Raw genomic sequence first — 19,591 nt, 5'->3', positions numbered from 1 at the left:
GGGGCATTAATGGTCATTCAGTTTTCACTGGATCAAAGTGCTCGCTGTGGAAACGCTGCACATTTACAGTTTTTATCACGAGCACGGGTCGTGACACGGTGGGCAGAACCCCCGAGAGAGAGGGGAGTCACAGGGGGGAGAAAAAAAAAACCCCACCAGAACACAATGACCCCTAGCTTGGTGTGAATGAGGTTAATGCTGAACAGTTGACCCAGGTTTGCCCTGAATGACTGTGGTGCCCTCCAGTGGTGAAGTAATAGGGGGAAGTGCACCATCAGAGAATGAACAATCAGGACTGACAAATGATTATGAATGTTGATCTGATTAATCACAGGGTCGTGTTGATTAATCACGACTAATCGATTCCTAGAGGAACCACATTCCTAATGGCGCCTCCTGTGGCAGCCTACAAACTTTTCGCAGCACAAATAAAAATCAGATTAATAAATCAAATTATTAAACGCAATTAATATGTTGATTGAGACAGTACTAATTTTTAAACAAATATAAAGAACTGAACTACCATTTTGTGGATTTTTTTAAACATCTGAATGTAAATAAATACAGGAAAAAAAGGCCAACTATAATTCAAATATCTCTGATCATCCCTGTTTTCCAGCTGGTCGGGAACCTGTTGGACTTCTGTTTCTACACCTTCCGCGAGTCCCAGGCGCTGAAGGTGGAGTTCCCGGAAATGTTGGTGGAAATCATCAGTGACCAGATACCAAAGGTGGAGTCGGGCCTCACTCACACAATCTACTTCCACAAGAAGTGACTGGTTTAAGACTAAGGTCGGACGCAACATGAAGGATGGATTTCAAGGAACAGATAATGTGCAAGAAAAAGCCTGACCCGTCGGCCTGCACGCTGTCACCCGCTTTGTCCTTGACTGGGACTGGAAAATAAAAAGACTTGGTGACCCAAGAGAAAAAAAAAACAGAGGAAGAAGGATTGGGCCGTGCAGTCATACGCAGGTCAGAGCTGTGAATAGCCTTGGAGCAGCGTGACTCGCTGACAAGCACTTGTGACAAATGTGACAAAGAAGTACCACCCGTCCCCCGCAGCCCCAAAGACAATTACAGTATTTTATATGGAGATGAAGCCATACATTTCTTAGGATGCTCTAGATATAATCACTACATGCACCCAGCCACCCCCCCACACACACATACACTCACAAACACAAAGACACGCTGAGGGATCATGACTTCACCCTAAACGCACAGATGCACTCCACATGCACTAAAATCAGACTCCCGTACAAATCTACAAAAAAAAAACAAAAAACAAAACAAAAAAAAAAGGATTTTAAATATTACCTTACCGTGGCTTATGCAGTCTTTCACAAACAATAGCACTATTAAAAACAATAACAATAATAATAATAACAATAATAATAAATGCCGATACTTAGATCTTGCTTTGCAGTGTAGCACCGAGCTGCAAGAGGGGAAAAAAAGACGAAGGACACAACGAGGAGGCACAGAAACGACAGACCGCGAGGCCAAAAACCTCTCTCTGAATCTCTACCAAGGGCTATACAAGCGTCATCATAGGCTTAATAATTACATCCAATCTAACAAGTCCATGTTTGGAACTCAATCAGTGTTATTATAAGAGCCATCCTTCTCATTCACATAGTGAGTTTTTAAAGACAATTTGTAGGAAACACAATCAAAAAAAAATATGCAAACACCCAAAGCTCTCTCTCTCTCTGTTTTTCAAGACAGGAAAAGAAAGAAAGAAGAAAAAAAAAAGTATCTTTGTAAAAGACAAACCTGCACGCGAAGCTCCCATGTCATCAAAATCACTATTTAAGACATTCTGTCGTAGGGAATAAAAATAAAAAGGATAATACTTAATGAAAGTTTTACCTCAGGATGGAAAAACATCACCTGTTAAAAGCAGAGTCGGCCGTAATGGACTGGACTGAGGTGCGTCCGTAGTAATTGCTGTCATTTGTGTTATTTCCAGAGCAGCTGTCCAAATGTCTGTTTTTACTCACAGCGAAGCCGAACCAGCCCTCTGTCAGTCTATACTTATCTACTCTTCCCACAAACAATAAAAGGCATTTTGTAAAAGTGCGTCGCGGAGGTTTAGTTTGTAACAAGCCAGTCATTTTACATTAAGGTGCTTCATTTCTACAGAACGCCAGGCTGTTGAACCCCATAACATGTACAGTTACCTTGTAGATCAGTCAGTATACAGTGACACTATATGAACATACAGACGTCGATATAATCCAAACACCAAGAGTTAGTCAACCACGCTTACAGCAAACGGCTCCTATTATCAGACAAACGTGTACAGGTATGAACTCCTTCGACTCCTCTCTCTCTCTCTCTCTCGCTCTCTCTCTCTCTCTCTCTCTCCGACTGTTGTACAGATGTTTTTGAAGTAACATGTCCATGAATGGTTGATGAAGAACTGTTGGTAGAGTCACTTCTCGTCATTTAACTCCTGTGTTTCCCTGTGAGCCTGCTACTGCTACTTCAGTCAGGCCCAGTCACCTGGACCAGCCACCTGTCTTGCGCCCCCTCCTGGTTTGTGTGTGCTTGTGGAACTTGACTTTGATGCTACTGAATAGTGATGGAGATGCTGGGCGAGGAAAACAGTGTGTGCGTACGCCTGTGTGTATTTTTCTTTCCGAGTGTGCGTGAGTGTGTGTGTGTATTTACATGCGAGTGCGGACGTGTGCGAGCACGGCTTCTGTTTGTTCTCTCTCTCTTTTTTTTTTTTAAGTCAAGCACACGCATTGTTATTCTGCTCTTACAGCTTGGGTATTATGCCTTTATTTTATAGGATTAGCCCGATCCTATTTCCACATTTAGATTTGCACAGAGGAGATACAATGTGAAATGAGGCATTAATGCAGCTAAGCAGGAATTGTCCGTTTTGATGAGTAACTGTGATGTTTCTGAAAGAAGAAGAAGAAGAAAAAAAAAGACTTTTTGTGTCGTAGACCAGCCTAAAAGTTAAAAAAAAAAAAAAAGAAAAAAAAAAAAAAAGAAAAAAAAAAAAAAAAAGACAAACAAACAAAAAAAACCTGAACTTTGTTGGCACAGCAGGGTGTATTACAGTATTTGTATTTGTGGTCTCAGCACTTGAAGATGGCTTCAAGAGAAACTGTCAGCTCTCTTCTGTGGAAGTAACTGTGTGAAGATTAAAGTACAAAAAAAAAAAAGTCATGAAAAAAGTCATGGTTGTCTTTAGGGACCGTGTGTAAATTACTGGGAGGGAAGGCAAAGAAAGAGCGGGTGTTTTTAATTGTTACAAATGTGGGACGTTGATGTTTTCTTACATATTAATTGTTACAAATGTGGGACGTTGATAAAATGTTTTCTTACATAAAAAAATATTATTAATATGTTACTTTTATAAGCCGAACCTTGGCTTTGCCAATAATATTTCACTCCACTAGTAACTTTCACACAGTCCCTTAATCAGAAGAGCCTGCCTTTGTCATTCATTTGTGTTCACGTCATGAAGGACCCTCAAGCTAATCTCTCACTGTTTCTCACTGTTTGGCCACATCAAGGAATAAAAACACTAAAGGTTCATAGGATGAATGGGAAAGTATTTTTGAGAGAAATATATTTTGCTGGAAAACGATATTTAAGTACTTTGTCTAAAAAAACAAAACAAACAAACACGAGAATAACAACAATATCCTTTTTGTAAAATGAACTGTTGAAATGATGCATGCTTTTTGATGAGATGTTTACATTGTCTTTGAAAAGGGAAACTTGTGCCTTTTTTATCTCACCTGATTTACAATTTTAAAATATATATATAAAATATATATATATATATAAATATATATTGTAAATATCAACGACAAGTCCTTATGTTGAGTGTGATACATTTCTACTTTATCCCTCTTTTGTCGGGATGTGGTAGGTTTCTCCCGCGCTCCGTGTTCTGTGTTGGATCACAGAGAGCAGTTTTACATCGAGGGTCGGAGACAGAAAGGGCCAAACACGTGAATGAATGTATGAAACCATGTGGAGACTTATTGAACTTACTACCTGAATGTTAGAGAGTCAAACAATTACAGATAATATAAGAATAAAATTATAATGTAACAACGTTTAAATCCATGGTGGTACTGTTCTTGAGAGCCTGACAGAAAAAACACCCCTAGTGGACAAAAACGGGATATATAAAATCGTCCTCTCTGTCCAGAAACACAATCTATTCTAGAAATCTATTCGCACACACAAATGAAAATTTAAAAAACAAAAATGTTAAGACCTTTGAGTTCAGATTAATTTAACTTTTAATTAGACTAAATTTACATTGACTACAAAAAATGAAGTAATTATTATTTTTTAATTCTCCCCAATGTGAAATAAATGATATGAAGCCAATAGTTTTTTTTAAATTAATGGTTACAATTTTTTTTTTTTTTGAGATGCACCAATTTTTGTGTTTTTTAGTGCGACTTAATTACTATACTTACTAATACTAATAACTAAGAATTTAATAACGATTTTTTGCAGACACTGATTTCCTTTGATTGAGAGCAAATATAAAAAGTAAATAATCATGAAACATTTCCCCACAAATATCAATATCAATTTCAAAATATTAATTTCAAAGTGCTTGATGACTGGATGTAAATGGGTCCCTTTGGACCCAACTCTCAAATGCGTGACTTCTCTTTTTCATTGTCTCAGAAAAAGTATCCAAAACTAACAACGTTGACAACGGAAAGGACATTCAACCGACAATGTATGCGCTGCGCTAACAACGTGTTAGCTCCAGTTATGAGTGCGATCTTCCTTTCATGTTCTCCGACACAGAACGCGTGCGCGAAAAAAACAATCGGTACATCTCTGTTATTTCAACTATGACAAAATGTTATATTGATTTTTTTTCCCCTTGTTTCGGGATAAGAAACTACAGCAGGTGGCGCTAGCACACATCGTTGTAACCTTAACCCTCTAAACAAGACAACAGGCTTAATAATAATAATAATAATATTAATAATAATAATAATAATAATAACAGGCATTTTTTCACCCTACCTCTGAGATTACCTTTCCTGCTCGAGGCTACCTTATTAGCATAACTAGCATGACACTTCAAATCCATCTGTGGTTAAGTTGCATTGTGGGTAACGTGGCATCAGACTTTTACAAATAGGATTTTTTTGTTATTATTATTTTATGGGAGCCATGAATGTGTTTTTTTTACAGACTCCGATGTAAGTATGAACTGAATTTGAAGCACAGAGATGAATTGGTGCTGCTTTTTTTTTCTTTTTTTTTTTCTTCTTTTGAGAGTGACATCTTCATCTCATCCGTCAGGAAAAAACAAAGACACTGAAATCTGATTACGACCCGAACTGAGCTTTTAAAGAAACAAGATGGAAGATTCACAGCCACGAGTCACAGAACCGACCTTCTGCTCTTTGAAAAAAAACAAAAAAAAAAAACACGTTAGCTCGTGAGCTAACACATGTACTCGTCAGTTTGACTCTCCCTTTAGCAGGAGTTACTCAGAATGTGTCCTACTGCTGTTTCCACACTTCACTGTTGCGTGGCTGAACGTGGAGTTGCATCATCGCCATTCAGTGTTCACCAAGTGATAAATGGGATGCAGAGAGACTAAGCCATATCTCCACAGCCATGACGGTGCATTTTCTTATGAAAACACATTCAGACTTTTTTGTTTTTTGTTTTGTTTTGTTTTTGTTTCTAGTTTCAAAATTACTTTTTACTGAGATGCTTTGTACAATATTTCTCGACAACAAGCCAGACGACGTACAGTAGACATCGCTTTAACAACAAACCATCGAAAACACAGATACTACTGTATATCTTGCCATATTTGTGTTTGCAGAACAGCGAGATTCTAATAAAAAAAAACAAAACTTGACACGATTCCTGCTTTTCTTTATGTTTTCTTTTTTCATTGTCTGCTTGATGTGGTTGATCTGGTTGCATTTCAAACTGCTGCATTCGGGGATGTTAATGAGCTAATGAAAAATGTGCACAATCAGAAACGATGAGGAGAAGCGGCAGGTACGGTCGTCAGAGGCGCGGGAGATAAAGTGAACAAAAGTAAAAGTGGCAGAAATGAAGTGACGGCCAGGCGAGCGTTTGAGTGAAAACTCACCGCTAACCTCGTTAAAAGCTGCTCTAAAAACATGCCCGCTCTGCCAGACAGTGGAGCAGACAGAATTACTTTTTTGCTCTTTTTTTTCTTTTCTTTTTTTTTCTTCTCCTCCGAATCCACAGCCCTTTCCAAATCTTCTCCAGATTTCCAATTGCTTTCACTTGTAGTGGTGCCAGATAAACAGAATCTATTGGATCAGGCTGATTTCACGGCTGCGCCCGCGCACATGGCAGCTTCTGTGGCCCACTTTCTGAGCTAAGGCTTTTTTTTTTTTTTTCTCCCTCCTCCAATCTCTTCACTAAGTTTTTATTCACTTTACATCAGACTTACACGCAGCTCTTTGTGTAATTATGGTAATATTTCAGAAGTCTTTAAAGTATTTCCCAAGTGCTTGTACAAAGAGCGAGGCCTGTTTTCGTTTTTTTTTCCTCCTAAGTGTTTCTGACTGAACAGACTGGTTACAAGGTTTTCATTATTTTTATTTCAGCAAAAAAAGGAACTAAAGCGTTGCACAAACGATGCCGAGGTTAAGACAACGAGCCCCCTACAGTTTAAATCTATAATAGATGTTTGATGGCAGACATAAAAATAAAACTCTAAAGTGACAACACTTTGACATTTTTTTTTTTTAGAATTTCGGACTCTATTATTGTCCTGATGCTACATTCTCTAAAACAACAACACAGGTAGAGTCATTTTCTCAGAGAAATTCAACCAAGAGTCCAAACTGCAGATCTGACTTTCATTAAAAATGTTGCTAAAGAGTCAAAGAAAGAAATGCTACGAAAGAATGAATCTAAAAAAAGGGAGAGAGGGAGAGAGGGAGAGAGAGGACTCTGCAAAAAGGGTATATACCAGTCTAAAAGTTCCAAGACGAACGTTATTTTAATAGACTTCATTTGATGAAATTACAACTAGAACATATTGAGTTCCATCTCCAACATCTGTTACATTGTTGTCCTGAGTGGAACTGTGCTCTATTTAATTTGATCGGACCTTTCAGCCTTCAGAGATGAAGAATTATGAAGTTATGAAGAAACATTTATTTTTCTGCCAAACTCTAATGGAAACCTGTAGAAATAATCAAAGCTTTGCTGCATTTTTTGATCTATTTCCATCGTCAGCTGATTGTTTTTTCTTTTTGTCGTTTCCCAAATGGAAAAAAAAAACCCATTAAAAGAGAACATGATTTTAGTCCTCAGCCGAGGACCCAGGTTGTGGGAAACATTCTACAAAGAAAAAAACTCCACCGATGAAAATTATATTCTCTAAATGTTTAAAGCTAAATGAAGTACAGTAGATACGAGATATACATACGAGTATTTCAAAATATGAGCAAGGCTTCGAGCAAAGTTTTGTTTCGAGATACAGGTAAAGATTTGGGATACGAGCACGCTTACGGATGCCGGCGCTAGCTGGCCGAGCCCTCAAGTAGTCTTTTTGACTAAGAGAGATGCTTCAGTGCTTCCCACACTAGGGACATGTGTATGTGGAGCAGATATGACCAGACAGTTAACGGACCAAGGTAAGGTCAGCACAGAAACTTCGACTCGGTCCAGATTTTCTACTTTCAAATGAAATGAACTTCCTCCAGAGACAAAGTAAATTTTACCGACACCGGGGAAAAAAAAAAAGGCTAAATCTCACGGAAAAAAAACCAAACCCCTATTGTAATGTAATGAGTAAACTAAAAGACAGTGTCCATGCCAGAAGACCATTAAGTCTGGAACGACCTTAGGAAACCCCCCCACCCCCAAAAAAAGAGACTTGACTGTGTTGTTGATAACGAGAGTCTGTACTTCGACCAAAGGACAACAGAGGATCAAAGGGTCAAGTCACTTCAATTGACGTTGGTCGTTGAAATATTGCAGTGACAGAGTGAGGTACTGTAATACTCAGAAAGGCCCCTGGGGATCAGTAAAATGGAGCGAACTATCCTGGGTGGCTAATGGTTTTGTCATTAAACATATGCCAGTGTGCACCTCAGCACCAGGAGCTGCTGCATGTGCTGCACTGACTTCAGCTGAGTCACGCTGCTGCTGGTCTGGGTCCTGCAGCTGAAGGACACTCACGAGTGTTGGAGGACAGCTGGCGGGCGGCCAGGGTTCTCGTGGAAATAAGAAAAGCCGTGGTCCGTCTCCATTTTTATTCAAACACACATCCGATGCGACGCGGTGACACTGACGTACGGCGTATCCATCATCCCGGGCCTGATGCGCTGTGATGTATTATGCATGCAGAGATGGAAATCACTACAAGTCACGCTTCATCAATGTCAAGTCGAGCCGAGGCTGCAGTCGGGCCGCTCCGATATGAGACCGACCCGGTCGGATTAGCACCGCTGTTGACGGAGGCAGATAACGACCCTGAGCTGATGAACAAACTGACAGAGAGGCAGAGAAGAACAACTGACCACTGACCACTGACCACTGACAGGGAGACAGCAGGGATGCACCGATATCAGTATCGGTGCGAGGGTTTTGTACTGAATTGGCAAGAATCTGACAATAACATACGTATCACGATACATCACCAACGATATCACAATATATTGTGATATACTGCAATACCATAGACACGATTTTTTTAAAGCAAATTAATTCTAGGAAAACTGCCAGCACGGCAAACACACAAAGTTGTTACATGTTGAACATCAGGTGACTAAGATCGGACCAGAAGGATCTACATTTGTAATCACTAAAGAAGAAATAAAATGAATCAACATTGCGGATATTTGCAATATCTGAAACAAAATATCGTGATATATCGGCGTATCGATATTTTCAGTACCAAAACAAGCAGAGCACGATTCAGTAAATAGTACTGTATGCGTTTTGCTACTGCAGTTCAGTATCTCATTGTCTTAGTAAGTCGTGCGTTAAGCTCTGCTCACTTTCTGTTCAGCTCTGCTAACTATGAAATAAATTTAATTTTATTTATCTTTTCTTTAAAAAACTTCTTTATTTAATCATCAGTTTTACTGCAGTACTGTATATTCTGAAGGAAATAAAAACCCTGCTGTACAGTGAGTATTTTTTTCTCAGGTTTGGTATTCTCTTTAGCAAAAAACAAAAAAAACAACAACAAAAAAGTACTCCATCTATAAAGGGCTGGTCCGTAGAGTATTAAGTATTGGCCAGTACACAAATAGAAATACCCATATCCGTATCGATTTTGTAAAATATTTGTTCGGCGACGACCCCAGCAGAGAGTAAAGTTTTTATTGCCCCCGAAGAGAAGCAGGGAGGCAGAGAAGAAGGCTAGCTGCAGCCACACGGTACACTTCCTGACAGACAGTACAAAGTACAGTGATGGACAGGTAGGGCCGAGCTCCCAGTGATTCAGCAGTATTTTGGCAGAGGGGGAGATGATGAAGGTCCCAGGGTGTGGGTGGTGGCGCTGGTGACAGTGGAGGCAGCTGTGCACTCGTCTCAATAACTCTTCTTCACTCATTATGTAGTCCTTGTGTCTGCAGTTGTTTTTTTGGAGGCGGCGAACACTGGATTTTTTTCCGCTTCACTTCTTTTACTTCTCAGACAGAAAGTGTGTGTGTTTACATTGAGACGCTGCATCTGTCCACTAACTGAAACCACGAATGTGGCGGCGGCCGGCGGCTAATTATTCAGCTGCGGCCATTTGTCCATTAATTACACAGACTATGAATTAACATGCACGAGGCGAGGGTGTTAATGGATCTGGGAGCTGGATTAGCACACATTTCCCCCGGTGACAGAATAACATCTATTTTTAATCCCCTTTTGGAAAGTTATTTTGGACGAAGCTTCGAGTCAGACGGAAGCGTCCTGGTCAATATAAAGAGGACGGCTTACGTTACACTACGTGCCTGACTGTAGCAGCGTGGGCTGCAGAACCGATACTCATTTTACCACCAACTTATTCTTAGAGCGGGGACCAACTGAGTGACACAATAAAAGACGTATTAAACATTTCCCTGGAATACATTAGAAACATTTGACGCAGGCGTTTGCAGCAGTATTTAACAAACGGTGGTTCAGGGCCTTTGAGTGGGACACAAGCCTTCACTTTATTTTTTAGAATCTGTCAAGATCAATGGATGGATTTCAACAACCTTCCTGATTTACATTATTTTTGCTTGGATTTTGCTCATCAATTAATTCAGAAGTCAGGACTCAGGGGGGGGGGGCATCAAGTATCAACACCAGGCAAAAGTAAAACTTCATTTCATTCGTTCATGGAGTTACTTTACGTTGAAGAACAATCCACCAAACAGTTAACAACAACAAAGAAGTCTTTATTGGCTTAAAATTGATCAAGAAAATACCCAAAGGTATAAAAAAAAGAAACACGCAGGAGGTCCAAGACCTTTTTACAAATGACAAATCAGCATCTTTAAATTATTGCAACAGCAACTGGAGACATGTGCTGCTGAAGTAAAGCTCTCAGAGAAATCACTGCGCCCAGAAAGCAGACGGAGGAGTTCTGTGCGTATAAAGCAAATAAAAAAAAATAAAAAATCACTGGTAAAACTGATCCGCCGGGTTTTCATAGATTAGATGTTGGCTCTGACGCCACTTTAGTTGAAGGTGGGATTAAACTTAACCTTTTGAACTCTACTGGAGTGTCGCCACATTTTTAAAAATAGAAACAAAATGAGTTAAAACAAAAACAAACCCGGACTCCAGTAAAACTGACCTGTGTTCACTTCAGCATCAAATACCTTTTTATTTTTTATTTTTAACTTTATTTCCGAAAAGGAGTGCTCCACACACATAACGGCACAAGGCGATTTCATGCAAAATTATCGAGCTAATTACGTTTAAGAAAATTAACTGGAGCGGCAAAGTGCCTCAATTTCATGTCCTAAATAATCTTAAAATAACATGTAATAAAACATTTAATAAGTGAAAGCAGTAACACTCGAACTCACAGCAGCACCTGTGCACGTACTGTAGGCAGGGCTGGTCGTTTTAACTGCTGGAAACCTATTTGAGTGCATCCTTGTCAGGAAGTGTGAAGAGCTTCTGTGACTCGAGAGCTGACGTTTGACTCTACAGCTTTTTGCATGGAAAGCTCATGGATACCATGTATAACGGGGCAGACGGGGAGAGACGCTCGCTCTGTATAAAAGGCCTTAAGGGGGATTTTTTCTTTTTTTTTTGTAGACCTTGGCCATTTTTTATTTATTTTATATATATATATATATATATCTTTTTTTTTTTTTTAAAGCAGAGCGTCATGCGTACTGGACCATTCTGGAATCGACGACACTAAAACTCACCATCCACAGTCAAAGGACTAACAGAGCACCACGCCGGCACACTGAAAACACAGCCACCTTAATAAACATACAGCACCTTCTTTAGAAGAGTTTTTGGATAAACAATGCACTACTGTGAATTTTACTTGAGTTGAGCCACATGCATAACTTATCCCAGTGAAGGCGATAACTTGTCCATAAATATTTCCACAAAGTATCTACAGCATCTCCACATAGTTCTCAGGGATGAGGCCCCTCTTCCCCTCCAGCTCCCCCTCCAACCAGCCCGGCTCCCTCGACTGGGTCACTGCAGGAGAGGACACAGTGTCACAGAGGGGACAGTGCCACAGGGAAGGTGAGGGGGCATACAGTGAGCGTGTGTGTGTGTGTGTCAGAGTAAAAAGAAGATATGCGTTTAAATCAAACCCACACTGCAGCTCATTTCTTTCTCCACTTTAAATCAGCAGCCTGTTTTTAAAACCTGGATTTTTTCTTTTTTCAATAGAATTTCTACCAGGAGCTGAATCTCAGCAGCAAATTGAAGGTTTCTACAAACTGTTGAAAATGAAAGTTGTGTCAGTGCACTGAACATTTCTGTGGCATGCCTCTTCAGAAATCTGAAATACAGAAAACTGAGCCAATTTAAAATTTTGAGAGAATTGCCAGTCAATAGATGTTTGGATAAATTGTCAGTGAAGGCATCGTCTGACTGGCTTTTTACCTCACAGTCTCACTGAGCTCCTTCCTGTTGGTGTTTTGACTGAGTGTTTATAAAAAAAAAAAAAGTTTTGTCAAAGAAAACAAAATACATTTTTTACTATTACTGTTTCTTTTTGTTTGTTTGTTTGTTTGTTTTTTCTCTGGGTGATGCAACAACAGTGGAATTTAGCCCCATCATAAAATATCATCATGATCAGACTGGATTGAGACACAGATTAATAATGAAAAACAGACACAGGCGTGAATGACATCTGCAAACAAAGAGCAGACAACAACATACAAACTATAATTGTCCCTTTACTGGTTTGTCCTTTTCCCCCAAAGTCTAGTTTATAAACATCACATTTGAACCTGTATCCATGAAGTAAAGTTTGTTTTTGTTACTTGTAGACAGGGAAACTGCAGATTGGTGAGAATATACTGGATAAAAGGTGAACGGAATATACTGGGTAAAAGGTGAACTGTTTTGTGACAAACTTGTTACCAACTAAAAGTTTAATTTCCTGAGAGCAGGGGTTCAAACTAACTTTGACATATTTCACCTTTGGCTCTGGATCTTTAGCTCATGAGTTCAACAGAAACTAGTGAAATTTTTGTTTAACAGATATGGACGCAACTGTGATTAAGAGCATAATTTAATATCCTTCAAAAAATATTAGTATTATTAGCCCCTTTTGTGGATAATTTTAATATAAATGTCCCATTTTTGACCCAGTTTATATAAAATGTGCTCTTCTGTCCCTACAGTAATTCACGGAAATAAAAATGCACCGTTTATGAACCACACTAACGTTAAGTCCGATGGATTTTGTCAGTTAAATGCAAATGTATAAATAAATACTACTACTAATAAAAAGAATACATAATAATTGATAATTAATATTAAAATTATATAAATTAAATGTTTAAACCATTATTTGCTAATATCAGGATTTTTCAACATAGAAAAATGCATTTATTTGGTAATATCTAAATGCATTATTAGTTTCAAACTGATATTTTATGAGCGTTTTACGCATAAAGGCTAAAAAATCTCTAAAAAAAAAACCAAAAACGCCCTCATTTCCTCTGAGAGTGATTAAAGCTCAGTCAAACCACTTTCCAGACAAATAGAAGAGCAAATCTGTCTTCTGCCCCACTGAATCCCCCCCCCTCACCCCGACCTCCATCCCTCCCGACCCCCACTCCCCTCTCCTTGTCTCATCCCTACGTTCACCTGCAGATCAGATTGGGTGTTCAGTTTTCCTCCAATCCAATGTGCCAAGGCTGGTTCTGAGTGAGCGACTGGTGTAAGCGATAACACTTACCGGCGTTGAATATTGCGCCGACTGGGAAGGAGAGCTCAGAGTCGTGCTCAGCCTCACATGAGTACACAGCCTTGGCTTTCCTACTGGTGACACTGAAAAATGAAGGCAATCAGTGAGCTGGCAGAGCTTTGAGGAGGATTACTACATAGTTCAATCTGGGCCCAGGGCCTGCTTCTTTATTCGCTTACTAGCCTGAAACAGCAGAAATGGGCCAGGCTGGAAAATAAGGAAAAGTACTAAGAGTGGAGCCAGGCTGCTCTGCACTACTCTATCTCCAGTCTAGACACAGTGGTGCGTGAGTCAGAAAAAAAATAAAAACACCCACACGCGTTCGTGTGCGTGCGCTAACAAAATGAGCTGCAGCGCTGTTTGTAACAGGTTTTTTGTGGAGCACACAAAAAGGCACGGACACATCAGGTTTGCATGGCAGACAAGCATCTATGGTGGGATAATTAAAGAGCGGTGGGCCGGTTCTGAAGTAGGTCTACACACAAACACAGGTAGAATAGAGAACCTCCCGTCACTGTGCTCCAGCTCCTGAATTCACATTCGAGAGCCGAGGAGCTGCATTTTAAATCAACGTGTTGTGAAAGCGCGTCGTCAAAGGAACAGCGTTCGGCGCTCGGCGGAGGTTAGTCAAAAGCTGTGTTTATGCCACTCCATTCCAAAAACCATAAAAACAGTCTTTGCTGAAAGGCTGTTTGCCCGCTGCTGCACACACTTATCTCAAACGCCAGCAACATTACCGTAGAATTTGTGCCTTCAACACATGATGCCCTGATAAATATTTCATATTCTCTCTGCAGGGCAGCAACAGTATTGTGTAGAGAACGAGGACTTACAAACTAAAAAAAAAAAAAAAACTCTGTGGTCACAGAGTTGTCAATAGTGCAATGTTCAGCCAAGTTTGTAATCCTGAATTTGGGGACGGGGGGAAGTGGGGGAAGCGGGGGCGGGCAGTCTTGTGGAACCACATTTGACAGAAATAAAAACATCTGTGTAGGTTTTATATAAAAATAGCATTAACACGGGCCTAACACAAGGACGGGGCTCTTTGAAATGAACGACAATTCATCATTTATTCTGTAGGAAGCTCAGCCGTAGCTCAGTGTAAAGGCCTGATCATGCAGACATTTACATCTGGTATGTGTTTGTTGGGAGGGGGCAGCAGGGGGGGGGGGTCTTCTGCTGTTAGTCGTGTTAAAATACAAACCTAGTGCTGCATTTTTAATGACTTTAACAAAGGTAAACAAAGTGAGTGCTGACAACTTCAAACAGGTCGGGACGTCATTAAAGAAGCAGGTGGCAGAAAATTAGGCGTCTTAGCATGGCAACGGCGAAAACCAGCCAGATTAAAATCAACAAAAATGAAGCTTGAGTTTACTGACAAACAACAGAGAAGGAGCGTTTTCTCACCTCTCCTCCGGCTGTTTTTTCTCTGCAGCAGTGGAGGTGGGAGAAGGCTGACTTTCTCCTGATGCTCCAGGAGTCGACCACGATGCTGCCGCAGTTCTGCAGATGAAAACAAAACCTCGGTCACTGCTGGTGCATTCGCTCAAAAAAAAATTTTTTTTTACACAATAGTTTTAATCATTTTAATTTGTAATAAAAAAACAGAAATAAAAAATTGGTGCAGATAAGTTCAAGTCATTCAAGAGCCTGATGCTCTTGACAAAAGCATGTTGTATAATTATATTACTACTAAAGTTAAAGTTTTAAATCATGGAACCAACACATTTATTAACAGATGTGAATTTCTAAAAAATGTTGAAATCTGATATTTATTTTGTTTGTGAAGCTGTGTAAAAAAAAATTTCCATCAAAACCCAAAAGATCTTACTTTAGACAACACCTATAGCTCCCAGAGCAGGGAGAGAAATAAACTTATTAAAATGTCAAAAACTGGAGACAGAAGTTGGTATGAAGATGTTCAAAGAGACCCGCGGGTGAAGAACACCATCAGCACGGGTAGAAAACAAAAGTCACCTCCATTACTAGTTTCTGTCAAGGCTGTAGTGAAAGACTTGATCTGAAAATAAATTGTCATCAAAAAGATCCCCCGGTTCTACACCAGAGTTTAAGGAAAAACAAGTCTGTGGAGGAAAGCCTGAGGACAGACGGCACATACTGAAAGAGTTTTAACTGGTCAGAGGAGACAAAAGTAGCAGTCTTAGGATGGAGACGGAGCCAATGTTTGGAGAGGGAAAAAAAAAAACACAGAGGTATATATAAATAAATATATATATATAATATAAAGTACACTCTCCCCTCAGTGAAGTTGGGTGTAATGCTGTGTGGATATCTCACAGGAACTGGTAATCCTGCATAGGAAAACAGATACTGTAGCAAAAAAAAAGATTTAAAGGTAAGACCTGAGGCACCCACACTGTTTGTCTTCAAACACAACAACAACCCAAACCTGCTGTAACTTCAAAAAGAAAAGTCACCAACATCCCATAAAGCAGTGGTTCTCAAACTGTAGTACGTGTACCACCGGTGGTACGTGGGGAAAATTCATATGTTACATTTAAACATAAACATCTTTATAAACATTTCTAAACATCTCTCCTGTGTGATGGAAGCTAACAGGGAAGGCCTGTGCTGCTACAGTCTAATGTTGGTCGTCACGGTGATACTCAGAGAGAGATCAGTGTTTTCTCAGGTGGTACAGAGGATTTGGGAACCACTGCCATAAAGGATGTGAGGACAGAACTAGAGAAACGTGTCAGTGTCAGACGACCATCGAGTCTGTAGGAACTGGAGCGCTTCAGCAAACAGGTGAAGGGATGAGACACACCGGGGAAACCTGACGGGGTCGCGAGTTAAAAAACCTTCCTCAAACGCAGCAGTCGGACGATCAACAGAGGAAACGAACACGCCTTCACGTTTGCCGTTTTCACAGACAACATGATTATGGCCGATCTACAGCACGGAGGTGGGGGTCCGGCTGAAGGCTGAGCGGAGGGAGAACAGGAGTCGAAGCCAGGCATCCCCCTGTGTTCCATGTCTACCCCGAGGCCTGTGCTAATACAGCACTTAATGAGCAAATTGCTCCTAGCTGCCGCTCCCATAGAGACGTTAATAAAGGCAATTAGGTTGAGCAACCAAGGAGGGGCTGGAGGCCCAGAGGATGTTGTGAATAGTAGTTACACTAGCACAAGTGTAGAGAAAAATACTACCTTGAGGAGGGGGGCGGGATCTTGTGTAGACATAGGTGGTGGCCAGCCGATAGTGCTAGGATCACTTTTTAACCCCCTCTCCTCACTTCTACCCCCATCATCCCAACTCCAGTGCCTGTCCATCCCCACTGGTGGCTGTTAAGTTCAAGCCTGGTCTGACCGTGGGTGATTTATGGCTCTGCAGCAGCGTGGGGGCCACTGTGGTGCTCAGCTGCTCCACATCAGCATGGGGGGACAGTGCGCTGCAGTGCAGCAAATCCACTCATTAACCTGGGCCCGGGCACAAACACTGTCTGCCTGGGTGTCAGCCAAGAGGAGGCAGAACAGAGCAGCAACAACAGCAACACCTCCAGGTGAACCAACTTATACACAAAGTCACACACACACACACACACAGAGGCAATTAGGGATTATTATCAACCCAGCCATCTGACTGCTTTCAGTCGAGAGAAGATTATACAAATCCTTTAAGATGTTTAAAGCAAACAGTTCTGTATAAAAGCCACAGAGAAATCTGTGTATTCTACACGGCTGCCCTAGAAACTTGTTAAATGTACCGGAGGTAAATTGATTCATTCCAGATTTCCTCTCACAATCACAGCTAAGCCAAACCGAGAGAAAGCTTTTGCCATTTCCCTCTAACGAAAATAGCAGCGAGCTTTTTGAATTTCTCCTCTGTTGTTTTTTTTACAGAATCGTCAGCCTTGCTAAGCCTCTGCCGCAAATATGATTAAATACAGTAGAATATAGGAGGCTATGAAACACACGGCGGGCAAGGTCTGAGTGATGACGTCGACATCCTCGTAACAACATCTATAGAACATACGCATAAGTCAGACATAATCAAGAGAAGTGGAAATTAAAAGGACGTCGGTTGATTATTTTAATCGGCAGACTTATCTCACAGTGACACAGAACTTTCCAAGTCAGTAGCTGAGAAGAAACAGTCAGGCAACGGACTGCTGTTTTCCATTATCCAAGGAATTTCATCCAGCAGCAAACATCCAGCCTCGCTGATCCTGAAACCTGGGGATGAGCAGAATCCTCAACTTTCTTTTTAACTAAAGCAAGAAGGGCAGCAGCGGGATTTATTGGTGTTTTAACCGGAGGCTCTGCCTCGCCATCCTCAGTCTGGGTGGCCAGGATATAAGCACTGATCCACCATTTTATAATCTCCAGCCGTCAGCCAGGGGGCAGACGCAGAGGGCAGGAGGTGAAGCTGGGAAACCGGGACCAAAAATAACAAAAGGCCAAATGTGGGCTCACAGATCAGGACCAATACCTGTGGGGGGGAAACGGGGACTTAATGTAGCTGAGGAGCAACGACAATACCTGTAGATAAATGAAGGAAAGGAAAGAGAACTCCTTGTCATTGGGACACAGCACACCACTGCACACAACCAAATATGACCTCTGTTTTTAACCCATCACCAAAGTGAACAGTGGGCAGCAGCGTGTGGGGACGGTGCCTCGCTCAGAGCACCTCGGTGGGAACTTGGCAGCTGGTGGACTCGAACCTTCCAGACCCAAGTCCGCTTCCTTAACCACTAATCCACCACTGCCCCTCGGTCTGTGAGCGGTTGTTGCTCCATCAGTGACTCGGCCTGCATTAGTCTACGACCAGGCAGATTCTGCTGCTGCTAAAAAAATACTTCTTATGCAGTTTTTTTGCAGGTGCACCATAAAGCGCACATAATACATTTCTGATGGCGGCCTGAAAATGTTCCAGAAAAAAGGGCCACTCCCACTGCTCTCCCTGGCATGGACTGGTCCTCAGTCCCTAGGTTCCAGGCCAGAAAGGTGCTGTGTTAACAGGTCTCCACAATATCACACGCTAAGATTTATGAGAGAACAAAGCCAGGCCGACACCCTGTGACATATGGCGCAAGTCTCCATAAAGGGACAGGGGCTGCGTCTATAAGAGTAAACAAGATGAATATCTCCCCAATGTCAATAGGATTTACACAGCCAACGCACAGCCACCTGTCTCCCAACCAAATACGAGCTGAGATTTATGACCTCCTCCTGGTTACTTCTTCCGTCCTACATGATGCTACATATATGGAAAAAAAACAGATAAATACCCACTCAGGATAGTTACATAAGTAGCACAGTCGTGTCCGTCTTATATGGCAGCTGAATAAAAAAAAAAAGAAGGAAAACTTAATAAAAATAAGCCTCCAGTCGGGGAGACAAACACACACCCACCGAGGTCACTGTGAGAGAACCATGTCGTCCTCCATCAAGTTGTGAGGTAGATTTGCCTTTTAGTTATCGGTGTCTTTTAGATAACTATGGCTGTGTAGCCCGCGACAGCGGCAGCAGCAGCAGCAGCAGCCTGAGGCTAACACAGAAACCACAGACAATCCTGTACCAACACATGCTACACAAAGGCACCCGGTGTGTCGTTCTCTGACCCTGCGTCACTGGCAGCATTTTGGACGTTAGTTGATGATCCTGATTGGTGGAGGCGTAAAGCCCTGGTGACTCAGCCACACAAATATCAAACGACCATGATCTAGCTGCTCCATCATCGAGCGCTAAGTACAACCGCCGATTTCGATGGCAGAGTAATCATCAAGATTAAAGGAAGGAAAGTGAACGACTTATCATTGTGACACTGCACACGACCAAACGTGACCTCTGCTTTATCACCAAAGTGAACAGTGGGCAGCAGCGTGTGGGGACGGTGCCTCGCTCAGAGCACCTCAGTGGGAACTTGGCAGCTGGTGGACTCGAACCTTCCAGACCCAAGTCCACTTCCTTAACCACTAATCCACCACTGCCCCTCGGTCTGTGAGCGGTTGTTGCTCCATCAGTGACTCGGCCTGCATTAGTCTACGACCAGGCAGATTCTGCTGCTGCTAAAAAAAAATACTTCTTATGCAGTTTTTTTTGCAGGTGCACCATAAAGCGCACATAATACATTTCTGATGGCGGCCTGAAAATGTTCCAGAAAAAAGGGCCACTCCCACTGCTCTCCCTGGCATGGACTGGTCCTCAGTCCCTAGGTTCCAGGCCAG

General features: G+C 41.4%; 2 protein-coding genes across 4 annotated transcripts in view; one reads left to right on the top strand and one right to left on the bottom strand.

The window, feature by feature from the left end:
* Positions 1-3,184, top strand: part of nr3c2 (nuclear receptor subfamily 3, group C, member 2) — a 62,596-nt gene extending 59,412 nt beyond the window's left edge. For both annotated transcript variants that reach the window (XM_017035292.2, XM_008316446.3), the window contains exon 9: positions 620-3,184. In XM_017035292.2, coding sequence (XP_016890781.1) covers positions 620-775 — 156 coding nt within the window. In that variant the 3' untranslated portion in view covers positions 776-3,184. The remainder of the gene's footprint in view (positions 1-619) is intronic.
* A 7,191-nt stretch (positions 3,185-10,375) lies between these two features.
* The window catches only part of arhgap10 (Rho GTPase activating protein 10), a 37,411-nt gene continuing 28,195 nt past the window's right edge, over positions 10,376-19,591 (bottom strand). The window contains exons 21-23 of one of the 2 annotated variants that reach the window (XM_008316444.3): positions 14,806-14,901; positions 13,390-13,481; positions 10,376-11,669 (exon numbers count right to left, since the gene is read on the bottom strand). In XM_008316444.3, coding sequence (XP_008314666.1) covers positions 11,581-11,669; positions 13,390-13,481; positions 14,806-14,901 — 277 coding nt within the window. In that variant the 3' untranslated portion in view covers positions 10,376-11,580. The remainder of the gene's footprint in view (positions 11,670-13,389; positions 13,482-14,805; positions 14,902-19,591) is intronic. The other variant, XM_008316445.3, reaches the window with a different exon arrangement.

Source organism: Cynoglossus semilaevis, chromosome 9 (assembly GCF_000523025.1).
Source record: "Cynoglossus semilaevis isolate Cse_v1.0 chromosome 9, Cse_v1.0, whole genome shotgun sequence".
Classification (NCBI taxonomy): Eukaryota; Metazoa; Chordata; class Actinopteri; order Pleuronectiformes; family Cynoglossidae; genus Cynoglossus; species Cynoglossus semilaevis.
Note: the sequence above shows the minus strand (reverse complement) of the source record. Positions and strands in the feature narration are given on the sequence as shown.